The sequence below is a fragment of the Gadus macrocephalus genome, chromosome 9 (assembly GCF_031168955.1).
Source record: "Gadus macrocephalus chromosome 9, ASM3116895v1".
NCBI classification, from domain to species: Eukaryota; Metazoa; Chordata; class Actinopteri; order Gadiformes; family Gadidae; genus Gadus; species Gadus macrocephalus.
Window position 1 is genome coordinate 6,131,879 of NC_082390.1, and position 22,530 is coordinate 6,154,408.

The window sequence follows — 22,530 nt, forward strand, 5'->3', positions numbered from 1 at the left end:
CAAATTAAAACTGAGCCCAAATGACAAGTTCAAAAAACCAAGGTCGAACTTCCAAGGCAAGGTCTCCATTTTTTAAGTGCTAAGCTCCTTACGCATGTGAGAGGTTTGCGGTTTGTATGTCTGGTCCTTCGTCACTCATCCCCTAAAGGGGGGTTTCGTATACCACCCAGACAGGGGTCAAGTGGTCACAACCGGCCAACAATACTTTTGATAAGCCTAGAGTTACACTCCCTTTCCAAGAGCTCGGGAGATCAGCCAGGGACTGTTTTGGGTCGAGGGTCAGGGATCAGGCAAGTCAGATTCATGTTCGTAAAATCCTTATGAACACACGGCGGGAGCGACCGGAACTGGCCTCAGCTGCCCTGTCAGCGTCAGGGCCGGTGTTTATATTGAACACCGGCGTGTTGTACGTGTTGGTGACTGGAGGTTGAGCCTGTTGATTGTCACCATGATTCGATTGAAACGTATGAACAAAAAAACATGTGAATATTGTATTATCAATATCTTTTTTTTTTTAAATGTTTAAATATTTAATGACGGGAAAAGAGCAGAATGTTTTTTCTAGATTCTAGCTGGTTGACCTATAAAATCCAACCGTTTTCAATGGCTCTTTGGCAAAGAGGTCACTCGTTATCACTCGCCACCTAACAGCAACTAGACTATATTGCACTGCACCAGAAAGGAAAGGTGCAGACAGGTGTTCCCCATAATGGGACCCAAGCAGGGAACTGACCCCCCAGAACCTCCTCTCATCACCCCTGAACCCTACAACACGTGTGGAACTTGGGTGAGAAATCTTTATTAGGGTTGTGTGTTTGGTCTACAGAGGGGTGAGGGTTTACGAGGATATTAGTTTCAGGGTGTAACTCAAGAGCGCATTTTTATTTTATGTCATAATTCTGGCCCATGTATTGCCACCTGCTACCACATAGCTCACCATGTCGTAAAACTAAATCACACAATGTTTCAAAAGTGAATAATTGCTGTTAAATACTAAGCAGTTAAACACTGCTCAATGCTACTTTCGCCGTCACTATAAACAACAACATTGGGCCTTTGGTGAAGAGGTTCCTTCAGTGGTGGACAGAAAAAAATAAGGGAACTTCCTGCACGACATGGGCACACACAAAGCTTTGACGAGTCATGTATGATGAAATAGTCCTTAAAAAAAGATTAACATTATGATGCTAGATATTCTAAATTTACGGTTTAACCACACCTCTAAACCGTAAATCTAGGGAAATATAAACCTTTGCTGTCGTCATGGCAACCACTTCGTGGCGAGCCTGCCCTAGAGGGAACGTTTAGGGGAGACTGCAAGGCACTGCATCTCATTTTCTCACCGGGATTGTTTTCTTTCCACAGCAAGGGCAGTCGTTTCCTCACTTGAAAGGGTTTATGAGAGGGAACTTGGTGAACATTTTCTTCAAAAAGCCACCTGCAGGGGACCTCAAGTTTATCCCATTGTTAGGGCATTTATATGGCACCACATCACATGTAATCCACTGATGGGGCACTTTTCCACCAGAGGTTATGTTTTGCCACCAATGGGAGTACCTACACTTTACAGCACTGCATCACATTTTCTCTGCAGGAATGGGCACCCCTTTGGGTCACAATGGAAAGGCATCCATAGGAACCGTCACCGTTAGACCATTACATTGGGCTGCATAAAAAATGTCTAACTTAGAGTGGGTAATCTATTGCGATGTAGGCTATTTTATAGTACAGGTAATTTGGCAACTAGTGCCCCCTAGTGATTGTTAGAACGCATTGCATGTCAGCAACATTAGTCCTTTTTCCATCAGATTTTCAAGCGAATTAACTCTTAAAGCGAATTCATTTGTAGCGACATAAGAAGCGCCCAAACGGTTTTCCATCGACAGAATGATTATAGCGAATTAAAATTGTGTCATAATGCCCCGTGTTGAAGCGCATTTTTCTGACCCGCTAGATGATTTTCCATCAACAATCGCTTCAGCCGTTTTCCATTACTTTTATGTCGCTAGAACTTTCCCAAAACCACCTCTGCAGAGCGAATTAACTTAGTGCGACAAAATCGGCGTTAGAGCGATATAACCCTTTTTCCATCACATATGTCGCACTAACTTTTGATGCGCATCATTTTAAAGCGCATTATCTTTTTGATGGAAAAAGGATAATAGGGTCTTCAGTTTGCGCTGAACAGTGGTGGAATAAGTGCCGCAGTTCTTAAACCTGAAGCAACGTATTGGAAATAATTTGAGTGGTAACCCACAACACAACTTCCTTCCTGTAGCCTAATTTTGGTTGCTAAGGTCTGATAACATGTGACGTCTAACTTGAGGCAGTTCCTGGACCTTTTGGTTACACTGTCATGTGTAACCTACTTCCTGCCGGAGTTTTGGTTCAGACATCTTACAGCATGGTCCATGTTTTTGTGAAAATGTGTTTCTATTACATGTGGTTTTCTGTGTCTTCTGCTCTCTCGATTCTCAATGACCATTTGGACTGCAATCAAGAGGTATTTGTGTGTGTGTGTGTGTGTGTGTGTGTGTGTGTGTGTGTGTGTGTGTGTGTGTGTGTGTGTGTGTGTGTGTGTGTGTGTGTGTGTGTGTGCGCGTGTGAGAGAGAGCACAGTGAACACAATGCTATGTCCAAATGGAATGTTGATTATAAGTAGGACTACATATTTCATCAAAACTTTAATTGTAAATCAATGCATCCAAAATATGATTATTTTTCACTCAGGGAATCAAATGCGGTTCGAAAATAGGTACGTATATAATATCACTTTAAGCTATTTATCCTTCAAAATTTACAAGGAGATCTGTTTGCTTGTGCCTTGTGTTGATGTAGGCATTCATTTCATTAGATTTGTTAGGTAAGTTAGTTACTTTCTTACCACAGACATCAAGGTCCAGCATATTTCCATCATGGCTAACATGTTGTGATCTGCCAGTGAACTGTTCAGACGAACAGGAGCGGGTTCCCAGGACCCTGGCCCCCACCGGCCCTGAATGGGCCCTGGAGAATGTGGGAGTCGCTGAGGATGAGAATGGACTCCTACCTGTTATCAATGTCTCCTGGAGTTTAAAGGCAGATGGTAATGATGATGATGATGACAATGATGCTAATCTATTCTAATCATTATTCAGAATCTGATATTTGCACGTATTCAGTAATAAAATATTGAATACGAATAATTCGAACAAAATATTTTGTAAAATATTTGCAAAGAAACTATAAATAATAAAGGCTGTTGAAGGCTAAGAGGCAATGAGATGGCTGGAGGCTATGAGGCATGGTATCATGCCATTAGAATATATCTAAACAAATATGGATTAACATCTGTGTACGTATATACATTTGTATTGCAGGACATATGCTAATCTGCTGTATCAAGCATTGTTCCTTTGTCGTTCTACAGGAGGGATATTATCCATACAGGGAATGAAGGCGCACCTTTTGGAAGAAAACACCACCCAGACTTTATGTGTGTTGTACAATTTCACGATCCCCTCACAGTTGAATCCACGGCTGGGCAAGGTACAGTAAAAACATGCATCTGAACATTTCTTACAACAATGTCTTCAAACTACTGGTCAAACTCATTGAAGGTCGCATGTGCTGCTGTTTGTTCACAGTGGACCTTTTCATTGGATGGTGTTGTTGTGGACCCAGGACATACCTATTCAATATCAGTGTTTAATTTACCTGAGCCTGACCAGGAACATTACAGGTTAACAAAACAGATTACTGTTCCACGTAAGTGAGGAGGAGAAAGTATGAAATGCTTATCATTGTTGGTTTTATGGTAGAAATATAAGTTTATATTTATGTATTTATCAACCTTCAATGTTTCTTATGGTATTTTTGTGTGAATTTCTGTAAACTATGGAAAAGGGGTTGTGACCTATAGTGCAGTATCAAAGTGGACTGCTCTAAGCCAATCATACTTATACATTACTGTTCTCAGCCTCACTTCTGATAAGTCGCTTTGCATATTCTGTTATTTTTGTCTCAGGATGTGACGACTGGAGAATCCAGCAAGCCCAACTCTGTTTGGAGAACGGTAAGACTCACAATATCACTATATTTTATAGGATGTAACCCTAATCATGTTGACAAACTCAGTGTTAGACAGTGGTTCCCAACCTTGAGCTGATTTGCATATGTCGTCGTAGGGGAGGGCTGCCATTGGCTATAGATATTTGATGATCTGCATTAGCAGGTATCACGCGGATTGGGTAAAATGTCTGTGGTTCCCTAACGTTACAGGCAGCACGTGGGATCCTCAGATGACGGTGTCGGTCTCTTGGGAGGCCGGCTCCCTGGCTGCCACCGTGTGTTTCAATACATCCCAGTTCTCTGATGGCTACACAGTGGCCGTCCAGAGCGCAGTGTACCAGGACTCAAAGAATGTATCCAAGGTGCTGTGTGTTAGTGTGTGTGTGTGTGTGTGTGTGTGCAGACCAACATTGGGAGTACTTCACAGACGTGCTCATTGTTAAATGGTTCCTCCAACAGGGGAAGAGCACTTGGCTGAACGTGACCTTTGAGATGGATATAAGAAATCACATTCAGATCAGTCCAAAATGTGAACTTTTGTTTGTGGTGAGTTCATTTTTTGTTTAGTTTGTCTGCAAGCTAAAGATAACATATCAAATGGGATATAATATATATATATATTTGTATGTTTCATAAAGGTGCAGCCATTTTTTCCTGGATGCAAAAACAAATGTTTGTCTGCTCAGAAGAAATGGGAAAATTGCCCATGTAAGTAAGATGCATAGCTTTCATATGAAAATAGAAGAATATCTGCATTTTATTATTAATATATTTTATTAGTATTACAATGTATATCTTTATGCTTTTAATTGCAGATGACTCCAAGCAACCATGGGCCCTACTTATATTCGCAACGCTAGCACTGAGTCTCATCGCTGGCTGTATTTCCTATTCCCATTGGAAGTCATCTCATAAAGGTTTGGCCTGCATTCAATGTATAACAAAACATCAACAACAACAACAACAACAACAACAACAACAACAACAACAACAACAACAACAACAACAAGACCATGCTTCCCCCCGCACAGCTCCCAGTGCGCCGCCTCCCCCGGACCCCACCCCTGACGCAGCGGAGGTGGCCAAGAGGAAGACGGTCCTCCTGATCTACTCCCCGGACCACCCCCTGTACACCGTGGTGGTCCTCAAGCTCTGCTCCTTCCTCATGGCCCAGTGCGGCACCGACGTGGTCCTGGACCTGCTGGACCTGACCCGGCTGGGCCAGCTGGGCGGTCTCCGCTGGCTGGACTGGCACCGGGAACGCATCGAGCGCTCCCCCTCGGACAAGATCCTGATCCTGTGCTCCCCGGGGGTGCAGGCCAAGTGGGGGGCCATGTGTGGCGCCAAGCCCGTGGTCCTGAGGGAGGACCTGCGCTCCCCGGTGGGGGACATGCTCAGCCCGGCGCTGGGCCTCATCGTCCCCGGCCTGGTGCGCTCGGGCTCCCTCCGGAGGTACGTCGTGGCCTACTTCGCCGACGTGTGCTCGGAGGAGGACATCCCGGCGCCGTTCAACGTGGCGGTGCGCTACAAGCTGATGGAGCAGTTCGAGGAGGTGCTGCTGCGCATCCTGGAGGTGGAGAAGCAGCGGCCGGGCAGGGTGAACCGGGTCCAGGGTGTGGGCCAGCACGAGTACTCCCTCTGCCCCTCGGGCGAGGCCCTGAGGGGGGCCGTCGAGGCCTTCAGGGCGCATCAGCAGACGAACCCCCGCTGGTTTCAGGACGAGCTGGTGCAGGACGAGGCGGAGGGGGACGTTGGACCGGACGCCGGGCGCACACTGGAGACACGCACACTGGACACACACGCTTGACCCACAATGGATGCACGCACACCGGACACACACTCGGGACGTGCACTCGACACACATATGATAGACACACACACCCACTGGACACACACACACTGAATGGACACCCACATACAGGGCACACATGCTAGACACACACTCGATACACACTTGACATCACATCAGTGCATACACTGACCGGCAGAATGTCTTATTCTGTAATGCCCATATATGGACCAACAGCACATTGTGTACTGTAGTCCTCCTTTCCCCCCTGTTCTTATATAACCGGAGAATCTTCCCCTTTATGCTTTGATGACATATATGTGTCTTGTATCTCTGCCCGTGATCATGCTTTATTGAACATCAACTGGATCTTGAGCACCAATGTTCAAAAGACAGATAGAAGTTTAAATACAAATGAACATAAAGGTATGCTTAGCATTTAAAGTTGTGTTTGCAGTTTCTTGTTCAAAAACATAATAGACATCAACATGTTTAGCGATTAAGCATCATCATATGCAATAATAAATGTGGTATTATAATAACTTATAGCAATAATAAAACCAATTTTTTTTTCATCTCATCATAATATGAAACATGAAATGTTGCTTTGACTCAGGAACTCACTCCCCTATAGGCGGAGTGTATAGAGTCCCGAGGCTTTATTTAGGCTCTTTGCCTAAATAAACAGGGGTTGGTTCAAAGTTCGGCTTTCTGGCCAAAGTGTTCTCGTAACACTGCAGAAGGTAAGCACAGAATTAAAGCATTCAAAGGGTTTATGGGTCTTAAGTTTTAACTTGAAATCTACTATTTTTAGTCAAATTACTTATTACCACATTACTATTAAAGCAGACTGTTTGACAAAGATTTCTGTATACAACTGAATATGAAAATGTACTCCAGTTGGACTTCTTCAAAGATTGTTTTTGTACTTATGGACATGCACTCTACATGCGCTTATGGATCTGTGATGCCCACTAATGTGTGCCCACATTTGTGTATATTAAGTTTTTATATACTGCACCATTTTATATTATTAAGACACTTTATTTCCTACTAAATTGTATATATTATATATATATATATATATACTAATAATATATAAATTGTATACACATTATATAAAAAAATGCATTTAATTTTCCTTGCTGTTGCATTCACTTATAAGAATAATTATTATTTTCCCTTTTTACATTTTTTTTTATATACTTTTTCCCTTCCTGAAATCTGTCATGCACTTTTGAATAGATCCTTCTTCGTACCTCTCCAAATGGACGCCTCACCAGCTCCACCTCTTCGGAGTTTGTCAGTGTGTTGTCCATGCTGTGGAATTTGGAATTTCTCAGAGTGGCCCCAAAAGAGGTTGAGGGGGAGGGGGGCCCGGGGGAGTTAAAATGGGGGTTGCCTCAGCCAACCGGGACAGGGCAGAATCCAACAATAGTCAGATGGTTCTATTGGATTTGTTTCCCAAAACGTCAGGAACTGTACCCCGCAGGGCTCTGATATAATAAAGAACAAAGGCTAGGTAGTAAAGGCCACACCCTACGGTAAATACGGATACGGACAATTTCGTCCGGTCCCAGAGGTGTTTCGTCCGTCAATGGGTCCGTCGCCTCTGAGTTTACGAATCCGGAGTGCTCCGGGAGAAACGGAGCAATACCACCACCGGAAAGGGAAAAAAGTAGTATAATATCTGATATGTATATATATTGTATTTATACTTATATACTATATACCTGACCTTTTTTATTTTATTGTTCCCCTGCTTTGGCAATGAGTTGTAACTGGTCATTTAACAACATTTTGACGAGATAATCTGCGGGTTGGTGAGGCGTGTCACATGCCGCCACCGCACACTATTTTTCCGATTTCGGATGACACAAAGCAAAATCTTCTCTACAGATGTCATGTTTGAGATTGTCGATGCCGTTTGAAACGACGGTGACTGCCCTCTTTTTTATTTTAGGATTTCTTGCGTAACATTCATAACAACGCTGAAACCGGACGGAGGTATGAAGGGTAGTTCCGGAGGCAACTTTTGGGGTGGATGGACGAATTTCGTCAGGATCCGGAGTAATGAATCGGCCTTTAGCCACAGGGCAGCTTGTTTTAACACTACTACTGCGCACCCCACATGGAGGTGGAATTATGAAAGAAGCCCCTCTGACTGAACGTTAGATGAGGTAGGAATGTGTGTATAGAGTATGGATTGCGGAAGGGGTACACAAAAATAGTTGTTATCAACAGAGGACGGACCGAAAAATAGAATATTCTGAAGAATAGGGTAAAGCAAGAGATTTGCTTCACAATGTGAGCCTACGTTTTCTAGTTTGCTTGTCTTAACTTGAATGCTTGCCGACACCCCATGCTTGCAGTTATCGGGGGTCTTTGAAAGACACCCCCGTCTGAGGAGAAGCTTCAGAGTAGCTCAGGCAAGCTACTGGTGGCTGTGTGGTTTGTTCCCTCTAACAGCTGAATTAAATCAACTTCAATTATCTGGCATGAAAAGAAGTTCCAAGTTCCAAGAAGTTCCACCACCGATTACTCGGTGTTGCACAACGGCAACACCTACTTTTTTAATTTATTTTTTTAAGTAATAAAAAACAAATTCAGTAAAAATGAACAATATAATTATAATTAAGAAAATTAAAATGTGTAGAATAGGCCACAGTTCTGGGGTCTCATTTATAACCGTTGCGTACGCACAAAACGGGGCTGAAATTGGCGTACGTGACTTTCCACGCCAAGGTTGTGATCTATAAAAAACCAACTTGACGGGAGAATTTGAACAGCCCTAAGCAAACTCTGGCCCATGCGTACGCATGGTTTGGAGGAAAAGGAGAATTGGCGACACAGATGGTGTGGTGGTGAACTGAAGTCAGACAGAAGAATTGTAGAGTGAGAAGAACGATTATGTTTTATTATCGCCAGGGGCGTTGCTAGACCTAGAGTTTTACTGGGGCACAGGCCCCCAACTGCCAACATTTTTTTTTTTAACGTGTGCACAATATGAAATATATGGATACAGAAGGGTATGTACGAGCTTCAAAATTGTTGTCACTGTCATACTGTAGGCTATATTAAAGCACTGGTAAAGGTAAAGACGCAAAGATGGATTCATGAGTACCGTACAATTATATTTATTTAAACACATACACATCTCAAAGATTTACAAATAAGGTAACTGACAAATAAACAAAAAGTCTCTTTATGACCTTCACCTCTTTATCAGGAGAAGTCTACACATCTATATTTATTTAGAAGCTGTGTGGAAACAGCATAATTTTGCCAGAACGACATGTACTAAAAAGGCAAGAAACAAGGTTTAAAACTAATAGAATTTCTGACTTAAGGTGAGGTGGCTCATTGCCACCAATCAACCTGGAAAATGTTATAGAACCATCAAAGCTCTTAAATTAAACTAAATAAGGCCATACACTACTGCATAGAGCCTTTTTAAATGATAATTTTTTCACTATTAAGCTGTATCGCCGCGCCTTCATGGTGGCAAAGCGGTCAATAACGTGGCTTTGACTCACTTTGCATGGTTGCTCCTTTTCAATGGACAAAAGAGAAAGTTGGTGAAGCCTTCCTTGCCCCATGGTTGACCTAAGCCAGGTGTGGAGCCTTCTCGACACACTGAAAGATCGCTCACAACTACAACTGTTTACAGGAATTGTGAGTGCAATGATCTGAATTATCGTGTGTGTGTGTGTGTGTGTGCTATAAAACTACAGGCTACAGACGCTCAGTATTGAAAACTGGTGCTAATTATGTGGGCAACATTCTTTAACAGCAATCAAGTTGTCATTGTTTGTGTCAAACAAGTTGTGAATTTGTTGTAACGTTAAAAAAGGAGATGAGTTACTCTGGGCTTTTTCCAGCTCCCGTGGTTTCCAACGAAACATGATCAACAAAAAAACAAGGAATTGAAAGCTACTTACAATATGCCTAGGTTACATTAATTTCCCCTGATGGCAGCAATGTTCCACTTTCAGCTGGAATTCACGGTACATCAAAACCACGTGTCTTCTTTCGATTTCAGTTCCCTTTATTTATTCACACAGTTCAGCAGCGGCATTTATTCAGAATCAGAGCCCAAATTAAAGCTGCATTTAGGGCGACTATCACTACCCAGCAGAAAAATAGATGCACTATAAATGGTTTTGTATAGCAGTCACGAACATGAGCATAGTTGTGGAAATGCTGGTGTTAGAAAACATAGTTGACGGGAATTAAAGTGCTGCACATCGACTGTACAAATGTAGATTATTCATCACAAGAATTTTAATTCAGAAATCGAATAGGCTAATAAACTCTGAACTCTTCATTTAAGAAGGTTCTCACCAGTCATTTGTCGCCTGGTCGCAGTGTCGAGTTTTTTTTTTTAAAGTAGTTCACTAGTCGTAGCGTGCAAATAAATTGCAGTGTCAGAATTCTGAGAATTTTGTCAGCATTCAGATTTCCCAGAATTCTCTTACACTGCAAATTAAAGCGCTACTACTAGCAAACTAGTTTCAGCGTGACTGGAGAAAACTTCCTTAAATTAACCTTTAATGCTAGATTTGCATCAACGCTATTGTGTGAATTAGTATGGTTCTCTTTCATGGAAGCCGGAAGTGGGAGATTCCTTATTTTTTTTACCATTATTGTTTTATTAACAAATTTCTCCTACAGGGGATTGATAAAGTTCTATCTAGACTATTGAACAGAAAGAAACACTTGGTCATACTTTACACACTTTCAGAAGAGTCACGTGGACGAATCCGTAAATAACTGATTTTTTTCATTGGTTGTTGCGTTAAATCTTACCCAGATACAATAGGGCTATTTTCTGATTGGCTTTTATGTAGCCCCTTTCGTTTTTTGATTGGCTGGTAAGAGGCAGGCTCGACTGAAGACTCCCGAGGCAGCAGGAGATGCACTTGATGAATCCTGCCGATTCCATAGCGAGAGCGGCGCTTCTGCAGATGAATTCAATAATGATCAATGGAATTTTACTGGGGCACTGGAGACTTTTACTGGGGCACGTGCCCCAGTAAAAAGGGGCTGACGACGCCTCTGATTATCGCCCTACATAAATGTAATCCCACATAAATGTAATTCAACCCGTACCATGCGTTAAATCTATGTAATCAGAATAATTTAAGTCAACTGCGTTTTCTCAGTTATAACTCCAGAAACAACAGAAATAAAAAAGAAACCTCTATATTTAATCCCGTCACTCCATACTGTCCACTGACGGCGCGTCTTCATGGAATAGAGTGGCGAAGTCACGCCCCTTCCGGTAGGGCTCATGGGACCTATGAGATCGAAAAATATGAATGGGTGTCAATGGAGAGAAAATAATTATTTTCTGGTCCCGGTCTTTATATGCCCTGGATTACACATATGTTGTTTGTGGATTTAAAGGATAATTTTTCATGCAAAGAGTTCGACCGTTTATTGTGCAATTGTTCAGATAAAGGCTGTAGAGAAAACACAACGAGAAAGACTACACGGCTTGTATGTGACGTCACGCTCCCTGCGACTGGCGTGGAGAAGACCGACAATCTTCCCATCGGCATAACTGAAACTCTGCACGCGCCCCGACTTATAATGGTTTTCACCTCTTTTGATGCTTTTATCCTCTCCTTGGGAAAGCGGTGAAGTGGGGCAGAGGGATCGCCATCTCTGTGCCGAGTTCCAAGGGCGGGTGTGGTGACGTATATCATATGCGTGAAGAGCAGCGAAGAGCTGTAGTTCACAAAGCGGCCTCACATAAAACCTAAAATTATCAAACTTCTTCACGAACATTTTTAGTTTTCTTTGCATGAAAAATTATCATTTAAATCCACAAACAACATATGTGTAATCCAGGGCATATAAAGACTGGGACCAGAAAATAATTATTTTCTCTCCATTGACACCCATTCATATTTTTCGATCTCATAGGTCCCATGAGCCCTACCGGAAGGGGCGTGACTTCGCCACTCTATAAAGCATCTGTCAAACATGTGTCAATAACATCATATTTTTATGTGACACTGTAAACACATAATCAAATGTCAATTAAATCCCAAGTGTGAAAAACCAAGCCACACTCCTCATCACAATCGTTGTCCGTTACTGTTGATGCTTTTCATGACAAATCAGGCATTAAAAAGGGGTTATGTTCAAGAACATTTTACGTGGGTGATTACAAACTGATTATGCAAGGTGTTCTCGGTCAGTCTTATCTTATTACCTTAACCCTATAAATCCAGAGGTGAGCGCCGTGGTAATGCTGAACCATATGGCACTTCTGGCGGACCATGCAAATGGCAGGATTCGGAGGGAGAGGGTCTAGGGACCATAACGATTTATTGGTAGGCTACATAAAAATATGTAACTTTATGTCAGACCACTTATTTTTTAATTCTGGGACTGTGCGCTCCGTATACTGACAGAGTTCACTGCTGCAGCAACATGTTGCCACTCACTCTGCTTTTTGTTGTTGGCGATCCCAATCCCGTGACAACCGAACAAAACTACTTTTCGGGCCTCCATCTCACCCACAAGTGTCTCCACTTCAAACTCCGTGAAATTTCGCTTTTTTGCTTTTCTCAGTACTTCTGCCATTGTTTCCGACAAGACATAATACTTGCATCTGAGTCTGTTTTATATGCAGATCGCATTCATGAGGTCATTTGCATTTACCATTTATGGTTAAAAAGGGGCGTGTGCAGGGCGGAACGTGAAGCTGATTCAGCTGCGCACACTTGTAATAATAATAATAATAATAAATGAAATTTATATAGCGCTTAATATGGTACTCTAATACGCTTTACATATTGCCCTATCAAAACTGTAAAAAAGACTAGGAATAAAAGAAAAACAGAGGTTAAACATGAAGAATAAGGTGGGAGTTAGGTGGGGCAGGCTAGTGTGAAAAGGTATGTTTTGAGGGCAGATTTGAAAGAAGAGATGGTTGGAGAGACTGATGTGGGAGGGGAGTGAATTCCAAAGGGTGGGGGCAGCAACTGAGAAGGCCCGATCACCCCAAGTCCGTCGCTCAGTCCATGGAACTTGTAGCAGAGCTTTTGGCCGTGATATTATGATATATACAATTATATTATATTATTATGTATTAACGTTATAAGACGCCGAGAATTGGCGCGCTGCCAGCCGCTGTCACCGAGTGTGAGAGGACAGTTGACGGCGAAGATGGCGGTTGACCTAGTTTCAAAGTTAATACAGGTAATACCGGTGTTGACACAAGCGTATTACTTGGTGTGAAAAGGTCCACACCGCGGAAACCCTACTGCATAGTGGCAGGGCCGACGGACTGCGGGGGAAAGTGAGGCAGTCGTGGGGGGGCCCATGGCAATAAAGTAAAAAAAAAACATTTCGAATTATCCACCAGCCCATAGTGTTAGGAGTAGCACACGGCCACGTCTCCCCCCCCCCCCCCCCCGTCAACAATCGTTCTCTACCCTCTACCCCCCCCCCCTCAACAATTCAGCGCAGGGTGCTGGTAGGGGGAATTCGGGGGGGGGGGGGGGGGGGGGGGGCATCAGCACCTCTTGTATACAGGGCCCAGGATTTGGTGCAACGGCCCTGCATAGTGGTATGCTTTTCACTTCACAGTCGGTGTGTTGTTGTGTCTATGTTTCTCAGGATCTCCCCGGGGTGAGGGAAATCTGACCGATTAGGAATGCTGCAGAAGGTATCCTCACATCTCCTGAGATGTGGAGCGTCTACGCTGCCCATCAGGCGATCACATGCGTACTCTGGGAACCCGACCGGGCTGGGCGCTCTGGGCTCGCTGTTCAGAGTTCACCCGTCGGTCTCTCAGGCACTGGCAGAACACCAGCCGGTGGTGGCCTTGGAGTCCACCATCATCACCCACGGCATGCCCTTTCCACACAACTTGAGGTACAGACACCGTTTAGCATTACTCAACACCAACAACCATATACATCTGAGCAATACATGATTATAGTATATAACATAGCAGTATTTAGTATATAACGTGTAGTGTATACTTTATGTAAAAAGATATATGTTCTATTTGCTTGTTTATATTCATGTTTCTAGCCGCGAGGTACGAAGAATAATATGTGTATGAGTATGTCATGACCATCGATCTACCTGTCTGTCTGTCAAGCATGAATTTGGTTGTAAAAGTTATGTTAACAGTTGATGGATTAATGCCAGTTCTCTTTGACTGTGCCAGTACTGCCATGGAGGTGGAGTCCCTGGTCCGGGCTCAGGGTGCCATCCCAGCGACGGTTGGGGTGCTCCGGGGCAGGGTCCACGTGGGGCTGTCCTCAGAGGAACTGGAGTACCTGGCCCGCAGTGAGGGGTCCCTCAAAATCTCCCGCCGCGATCTACCCTACGCCATCAGCAAGGTGGGCCCCAAAAACCCTACTGTTGTTCACGCACACAACCCACCGGGCTGTGTTTCTCGTATTTACGTATGCTCTTTTGTGTCCCTTTCTGAAAGGGCCTCTCTGGGGGTACCACCGTGTCCGCCACCATGATCGCGGCTCACAGCGCTGGGATCCCCGTCTTTGTCACCGGAGGCATCGGTGGAGTCCACCGTGGAGGGGAGCACAGTAAGTGGGTTCAGATCGACAGCTACAGATGCGGCACGTTGGCTCAACCCGCTAGCCCTGTGCTAACCATGTTGTCAATAGTACGCCTTGTCTTGACACTCAGGTTGAACTCTGACCTGTGTTGCACTGTGCTGGGTCAATGTCACATCTCTCTCTTTCAGCACACTTTTCTGTCCGTCTTCCCTTTCCTATCTATTCCATATTAGCACAAAAGCGATGAAAATGTTGGTATCACAGGTTGATCACAAGAAGCATTTTGTTTTGTTATTGGCTATATTATATCAAGAGAGTGCTCCTATTCGCAGGTCTGGATGTCAGTGCCGACCTCACAGAGTTGGGGAGGACTCCCGTTGCTGTGGTCTCCGCTGGGGTCAAGTCCATCCTGGACATCGGCCGCACCCTTGAGTTTCTCGTGAGAATTCATGTTTTATTGGAAATACGGGGTGTTGTTTTAAACATAGTGTTCTGATTCCCATCGCATCAAAAGTACTTTCTGTTTGAGTGTTCCTAATGGAGTCGGTTCGTTTATTGCCACCCCGACAGGAGACCCAGGGTGTGTGTGTCGCCACCTACGGACAGTCCAACAATTTCCCGGCCTTCTTTTCTCCACAAAGTGGATTCACTTCCCCGTATCATGTCCGCGACCCGGAAGAGGCAGCCAAACTAATCGGTATGCCATCATATTTTTTTGATATCCCCTTAGCGTAAATATTTAGCATACATTATCTAGGTGCTTTTATCCACTTAGGGATTTATTTTTGATACATTTCATGAATGAGCAGGTAGGGATGAGGCGTGCACTCGCTCAGCAACACCTACCTAACCACCAAGGTCTGACCCTTGTTGAAATCCTTGAAACCTTGAACCCTGGTTGAGATGTGGTTAGCCAGTGAGTGCATCGTGATCATGATAGGCTCCATGCAGACTTTGAATAAGCATCGAAGAAATCTGTCCTCAAAACCTGAAAACACTCGTTTTCCACCCTGAAGAGGGCACGCTGTCCCTGGGGCTCCAGAGCGGCCTGCTCATAGCGGTCCCCATCTGTGAAGAGCACGCAGCGGTAGGCCAGCAGATAGACGACGCAATACAGACCGCTGTGGCCGAGGCCAGGTACGGGGGACATTATTCTTCCATGCAGTTTTATTTGATTTTGATTGTATCTTTACTTTCTGGTTTGGTCAGTGACCTTCATTAACACTTTAAAACGAGGAAGATGTTTAAACAAAGTTTTCTGTTTCTGTGTATGATTCATTTCCTTAGTTTCGAAGAGATCAGAGGGAAGGACGTGACGCCGTTTATCCTTCGAAGGGTCAACGAGTTGACTAAAGGAAAGTCCCTCGAAGCTAGTATCCTTATCAAATCTCCTATTGATTTAAGGAGGCACGCATGCTAGATCTCTCAGGTCCTTACAATAAAATGTCTGTATAAGATTGTAGTATGTAAAGTATTAATTTTCTACAACTGTGGATTTATGTATAAACATGACAGGCGAGTTGTGCACATGACCAGTAACCTTTCAGGGCTCCAGAGTGCGCCTAATTTGGGCGCACATGTGCCTAGAATTCGGGGTAGTGCGACTGAAAATTTATCTGGTATGATATATATATATTTTTTTTTTACAGAGCGGTCTATTCATAATATTGTAATGACCACGGAAGAGGCAGTGAATGAAGTATTGGTTAGACTATAAACCGTTGGAACACGCAAGACCGGTAACAATGGCAACGCCGGGAAACAAACCCACGCAGCCCAATCTATGGAGTCAGTTTCCTGCCATAATTCAAACCTGAAAAAAAAAGTTTCAAAGGCTTGTAAGTCTGGGTTTGAAAACTCAACACCTTGTAAAAAAGGTTTTGCAACACTGAAAAAAGAGATTATAACCTGAAAAAAAAATAAAACTAAAATTCAAACATCTGTAAACATGATTTTGTGTTCTATTTTATCTTCTTCATCATTTTCAGCAACACATTTTCAAAGTTCAAACAATTTCACCAGCGCATTTGCAGAGTTTCAAATCTGGCACTGTTCTAACGGTGTATTTCATTGTTGCCCGGTTTTGAAACCTTGTAAATGGGATTCTGCTAACAGGTGTTCATACATTGAGAAATACGTTTTGAAAGGTTGAATATTTAGTTTTAAAAACGTGTAAAGGTGTACGTTTACGACATTGCAACGTATTTTTTCAGAACTGACTTTTCAGCACTGACTTTTCAGAGATTTGAGCGCAAGCTTTGAGTCACGTGAATATTGGCAGTGTTCTGACGCCACTCGTTTTGAAACTCCTGACAGTCGAATCTGAAAACGTTCCTGGGGGCGGGACCATTTAGCTCTAAACCTATTGGTTGCTCTCGGCTGACGTACATTCCAATCACATATGCCGTTCACCGGGCTGTTCGTGATTGACAGTGCTCTGCCGATGACACGAATAACAACGGGTTGATTTCGCGGTTGATTTTGATTTCCATTTTCTGGAACCAGAGTCTCATCTCCATAGGACGCGACTAGCAAGGACGCGTCCTAGCAAGGCTGCAGCCTTCACTTTGGGAAACAGCCATGGTTCCAGAAAATGGAAATCAAAATCAACCGCGAAAGTCGCTTGTTATTTGTGTCATCGGCAGAGCACTGTCAATCACGCACAGCCCGGTGAACGGCACATGTGATTGGAATGTACGTCAGCCGAGAGCAACCAATAGGTTTAGAGCTAAATGGTCCGGCCCCCAGGAACGTTTTCAGATTCGACTGTCAGGAGTTTCAAAACGAGTGGCGTCAGAACACTGCCAATATTCACGTGACTCAAAGCTTGCGCCTGTGTGGTCAAATCTCTGAAAAGTCGGTGCTGAAAAGTCAGTTCTGAAAAAAGACGTTGTAATGTCGTTAACGTACACCTTTACAAGTTTTAAAAACTAAATATTCAACCTTTCAAAACGTATTTCTCAATGTATGTACACCTGTTTGCAGAATCCCATTTACAAGGTTTCAAAACCGGGCAACAATGAAATACACTGTTAGAACAGTGCCAGATTTGAAACTCTGCAAATGCGCTGGTGAAATTGTTTGAACTTTGAAAATGTGTTGGTGAAAATGATGAAGAAGATAAAATAGAACACAAAATCATGTTTACAGATGTTTGAATTTTATTTTTATTTTTTTTCAGGTTATAATCTCTTTTTTCAGTGTTGCAAAACCTTTATTACAAGGTGTTGAGTTTTCAAACCCAGACTTACAAGCCTTTGAAACTTTTTTTTTCAGGTTTGAATTATGGCAGGAAACTGACTCCATACCAATCCAGGGGCCTGTACTACGAAGCTCGATTAGAGGGTTAGCGAGGTATGTTGAGCTGAAAGCCTGGGTTAGCTGTACCATGAAAGTCGATCTCTTTAAGCGTCGCTGTATCACCATGGTGACTTACGCTCGCAACCAAACCTGGTCGGGAGCAGCTTTTCAGCGAGTCCCCCCCCCCCCCCCCCCCCCCGTCAACAACTCAGTGTAAGGCAGGCACGGTCCAACGCCCCCCCCCTCAACAACTCACAACTTGGGTGCACCATAAATACGTGCTGGTGCACCCAAATGAAAAATTTAGGCGCACCAGTGTACCCAAGGAAAGAGTTAGTCTGGAGCCCTGCCTTTGGAGTAACGTCAACCAACCAGTTAAACCAGTTATCCCCTTAACATGCTGTGCTCAAAGATGTTGCACTCATTCACAACAACGCCAAAGTAGGGAGCCAGATAGCGTGTGAACTGGCAAAACTACGACACGATAGAAAGAGGAAACAGCCTACAACCTATCATGTAATGAATTCTCCAGAGTCCAAGTCTGAAATTGTAAGTAAATCGATATAATTGATGACAGCACATTTGTTAATACAATAAAAGTATTTAAAAATACTGACCATTCATGGGGAATTCCTATGGTGCTGTTTTCACACAGGTTGTAATAGGAGGAATAAATGTGGATTTTATTGCCAAGGGAAAAACTGAGGATATTGTGGTAAGTTCACTTTTCTCAAAGCATATAACAAATAAATTAAAGGTAGTGCAGTTCTGTTTCATTCAGATCCCTGAGAAATCTTTCTTCAGTTTGGACAGACAAACCCGGGAAATGTGTGTCAGTCCTTTGGTGGCGTAGGCCGGAATATTGCCGGTAAATACTTTTCAATTCAGACTCAAGCATTCTTATCAGCAATTTGAAGAAGATGATTGAATGCATACGTAACCTTTCCATTTTTTAACCCTTACCCTTTTTGTTGTTGTTGTTGAAAGACATTCTGAGCCGGTTAGGTTGCAGAGTCCTGTTCATCTCAGCTATTGGTTCTGACTCTCACAGCCATGCAGTGCTGAACTACTGTCAACACATGGTAGGATATGACTGACGTGCCTCTCATGTCACTAACTTCACCATCTGAATAATTTGTTTGATGCTTCTAAGGGATGGGCTACAATTTCATACAAACAATACATTTTTTTAAAGGTCTCTATGATCAATTTTGGAATCCAGCATTTGTTTGTGTGTGTTGTGGCTACTGCTACCATCTCATCATCATCTGTGTAAAAACTGTAACAATAAATACACATCAATGGACATGTTGTGATTAAGGGTATTGCCCACCACTTACACTAATGCTATGGCCTACGCTGCTATTTGACCCAGAACACCAGCGGCGTTGCTAGGCTTGCCGACCAGAGGACTGCTACATACTGTGCTGTCATCACTGAGAGTGGCGAGCTTAGCCTTGGGCTGGGCGACATGGACATCCATCAGCAGATCACAGAGCAGTATGTAAGTAGGCTCATCAACCTAGCCTAACCCTAGCCTATACATAACCTAAAGCTAGCCTGTAACTATCCTCTATCGTGCCTACATAACCAACTCAGACTCATTACATTCCACTTGATCTCTTTGCTCACTCATAAAAAGTATCAACACCTGATTATTGTTACGCTTCTTTAAAACCTCACAGGTTTCTTCATTTGAGGAGCAGCTTTCGTCTGCCTCTCTGGTTTGTCTGGACGGTAACCTCCCTGTGTCCACCATAGACTATGTCTGTGGCCTTGCCAAGGAACGGGCACTCAGCGGTAAGGATCTATAGACGTAGACTGCTGAAACCCCTTATTTTCAGTCATTTTAGCATGCAATAGAGTAGACCCTCTACTATAAAGGCAATAGACTGATCATCACTAGTTTAGTCTTATAGATGCGCCTGAAACATAAAAGTAGCAGACCCCTAATTTGTGTTATGAGCAACACCTGTGATTTCTCTATGAAGATGCCTCTGTAAAAAGGAAGAAAGAATACTGAGTACAATGTCATCCATTGAAGGGTAGGTATTGAGGTGAGCACTCTTCCTCAGGGTAACCTTCTGATAGACTTGGGACACTTTGGGTACAAGCCAGACTATTGTGCCCAACTGCCCACAGGATCAACCCATTATCAACACCACTGTAACGTGACTGTGGTTTTGCAGTTTGGTACGAGCCAACGGACTCTGTTAAGGCCTCCAAGCCTTTCCAGTCTGAATCCTGGAAGCAGCTGTCCTACTCCTCCCCCAACCTGGCTGAGCTGTGCACCATGAACACAACCCTGGGACTGCAGACACCTGACGGTACAGCGCGCGCGCACACACACACACACACACACACACACACACACACACACACACACACACACACACACACACACACACACACACACACACACAGAGAGACATGTACATGTACGCAAGCACATTAGCACATACATGCACACACACACACACACACACACACACACTATACTGAGCCACTCCACCACACCCACAGGAAGCAAGTCAAGCTTGTCATCAGATGGCATGTGGTTGATGACGCTGTTCGGTTTGGTTGCAGTGTTTCCGAGCTCTCTTGGAGACGTGCTGTCATGTGCGCTGGCTCTCTCACGCCCCCTGTTGGAGCACCTGCACTGTCTCATAGTGACTTTAGGCTCTGACGGAGTGCTGGTGTGCGGCCGGCATGATGGCAACGGGTCGGTCCACCTGCGACCGAGGGTGGAAGGAGAGACGGTAAACATTCTGCCATGTCCTAAACCTCTCACACACTTATTTGGAGAGTCAACATTTTGTAGTAACTGTACCAATGTGGTCTGAATTCCCCTTATTCCCTGGCCTGCTTGCTCCCCAAATGGTGTTGCAAGCGGTAGTGATCATGAGGGATTAGAGAAGGAGTGAACAAGAGAGGGATTTCAGAGCCGCCTCCCGTCTCTAAAACAAGGGGTTGATGATGAAGGAGAATGATGACGCTGAAGAAGAGGCGGCTTCTAATTTAAGCTGTGTCTGTGTTTTTTCTTTCTTCCTCAGCGGGGCCGGTTGTGTGCTCTGCACTATGCGTCACTTCCTGTCACCGCAGAGATAGTGAACGTCTCTGGAGCGGGAGATAGGTGCAGTAAATCTTAAGCTTCTTATTGACTAGCCATTCCTCTGCCTTTATTGCATATTTAATTATTAATTATTTCTGAATCTTATTTTCCAATAAATATCCATATTGTATATATCTCAGTATCTGAAAAGAATATCTCTCCGAGTCCATATATCTGTGTGAGCTTAGTTACTTAGTAAAGTGTGTGTGTGTGTGTGTGTGGGTGTGGGTGTGTGTGTGTGTGTGTGTGTGTGAGCATAACCCGTTAAAAGATACATTTTCCCCATCTTTCCTCGGTCACCAGTCTTGCAGGTAGCATCATGGCGGGGGTCATCCAGGGTCAAGACACTGACAGCTGTGTCCGGATGGGCCTCCAAGCTGCGCGGCTCTCCCTGGCTTCCCAGCACCCTATTGACCCATTGCTTTGCATGGACTCTGTGGACCCTTACAAGACCCTGAGCCAAGCCTGGCCCAAGCCACGTTTCTTGTGGATAGATTAAAAACAAAAAGGATTACAGATGGATCAGGGACAGTGGTACATAAATTAAATGGCTTTTGTTCCATGTCAGAAGGTGTGCACTGTTAAATAACATGGCCTTATTGCATAAGTACATGATAAATACATTTTCTAGTGTAATATTCTAGTGGATGTCGTAACTTTGTACCAACAACTCTTCACTTTATTACGTTAAATTACTAACCACATTTTCTATCTATGTAGTCTTATCACACGGGTCTTCTCAATGCCGTGGAACGCTCCGTTCACTTGCATGGGCCCTTCACAACTTCCGGCGGTGAATTATATTTGATAATTCACCGTTGTGTTACGTATTTTAAGAATCTAAGCTACCCACACATAGACCCAATGAAGCAGGACCAAACATATAAGCTGTAAATACCATACATAGCCACAAGGGGAGCAAGATCTTACTGAAGGCTGTAATAAATACTTTGGCCACAGAAGGCAGCACCACAGACCAGGCGAGAAAGCCAAGGGTTATCTCACATCGGCTCCCCCCACTACTTCCGGACCGCGCTGTTCAGACCATAAAAGCCTACAGATCGAACATTATCGTCAGAATTCTTCCGGCAGCTATTTGGACAGGGTTAGGTCTATTGATCAGCTAGGAGAATACTCGCAGTCACACGTGCTAAGATACATCTTCAATCTCTCTTTGCTTCAGAGTATCAGTTTACCATACCGAAAATACTTTATACTAAATAAAGTCTCTTTAAAGCTATTCCTTTGGATTCGATCACTTTCCTTGAAGAACTCAGCAGTTGCTAAGTATAATTGACTAGCCTGGCTAACGGCAGACCTCATCTCAGGTCCTGTCCACACGGAGCCGATTTTTTGGTGAAACCAAAATCGTCTTGTGCGTTTCGGCCGACCGTTCAGACGGAGCCGGCGAATCCAGTGCCCGAAACCGCACATTTCTGAAACCACCCTCGGAGCCGGAGGTGGTTTCGAATCTCGATCCGGACCTATGCGGTTACGTGTTGGATTCGTGTGGACACCTGAAACGCAAACGATGACGTCAGAGTTGCGTTGCATTTTTTATTTAGTATTTTTTTGTATTATTTTTGTACCTTTTAAATAAAGCCCCTTGTTAAATGTAATTACTAAGTGTACATTAAAAAGTATTTCTGCTCAATTTAAAAGGTTGAATCTCCTCTTGACTGAATGTTTGCATACAGCGCGCAGGCTGTATGTGCGCAGGCTTGATGCGC

General features: G+C 43.8%; 2 protein-coding genes across 5 annotated transcripts; both read left to right on the forward strand.

Annotated features, from left to right (window-relative positions):
* The first annotated feature begins 1,342 nt into the window (after nucleotides 1–1,342).
* Nucleotides 1,343–6,419, forward strand: LOC132464194 (interleukin-17 receptor A). Of its 2 annotated transcripts, XM_060060450.1 has the most exons (12): nucleotides 1,343–1,792; nucleotides 2,166–2,503; nucleotides 2,731–2,755; nucleotides 2,942–3,085; nucleotides 3,410–3,528; nucleotides 3,627–3,747; nucleotides 4,007–4,054; nucleotides 4,261–4,412; nucleotides 4,510–4,596; nucleotides 4,689–4,758; nucleotides 4,866–4,967; nucleotides 5,082–6,419. In XM_060060450.1, the coding sequence occupies exons 2-12, from the start codon at nucleotides 2,357–2,359 to the stop codon at nucleotides 5,855–5,857; spliced, it is 1,791 nt and encodes a 596-aa protein (XP_059916433.1). In that variant the 5' UTR covers nucleotides 1,343–1,792; nucleotides 2,166–2,356; the 3' UTR covers nucleotides 5,858–6,419. The 2 variants fall into 2 exon arrangements, with proteins under 2 accessions (XP_059916433.1, XP_059916434.1); XM_060060451.1 differs by lacking the exon at nucleotides 2,731–2,755 and having other exon boundaries at nucleotides 1,346–1,792.
* Nucleotides 6,420–6,514: 95 nt separating this feature from the next.
* Nucleotides 6,515–21,436, forward strand: zgc:136858 (uncharacterized protein LOC678543 homolog). 3 transcript variants are annotated; one of them, XM_060060448.1, is made up of 18 exons: nucleotides 6,515–6,582; nucleotides 13,475–13,732; nucleotides 14,034–14,208; nucleotides 14,304–14,415; nucleotides 14,721–14,827; nucleotides 14,959–15,085; nucleotides 15,405–15,525; nucleotides 15,676–15,761; nucleotides 18,101–18,237; nucleotides 18,344–18,403; nucleotides 18,493–18,556; nucleotides 18,676–18,770; nucleotides 19,064–19,192; nucleotides 19,374–19,488; nucleotides 19,878–20,015; nucleotides 20,275–20,447; nucleotides 20,742–20,821; nucleotides 21,104–21,436. In XM_060060448.1, the coding sequence occupies exons 2-18, from the start codon at nucleotides 13,512–13,514 to the stop codon at nucleotides 21,297–21,299; spliced, it is 2,136 nt and encodes a 711-aa protein (XP_059916431.1). In that variant the 5' UTR covers nucleotides 6,515–6,582; nucleotides 13,475–13,511; the 3' UTR covers nucleotides 21,300–21,436. The 3 variants fall into 3 exon arrangements, with proteins under 3 accessions (XP_059916431.1, XP_059916430.1, XP_059916432.1); XM_060060447.1 differs by lacking the exon at nucleotides 6,515–6,582 and adding an exon at nucleotides 7,228–7,383; XM_060060449.1 differs by lacking the exon at nucleotides 6,515–6,582 and adding an exon at nucleotides 7,801–8,019.
* The last annotated feature ends 1,094 nt before the right edge of the window (nucleotides 21,437–22,530 follow it).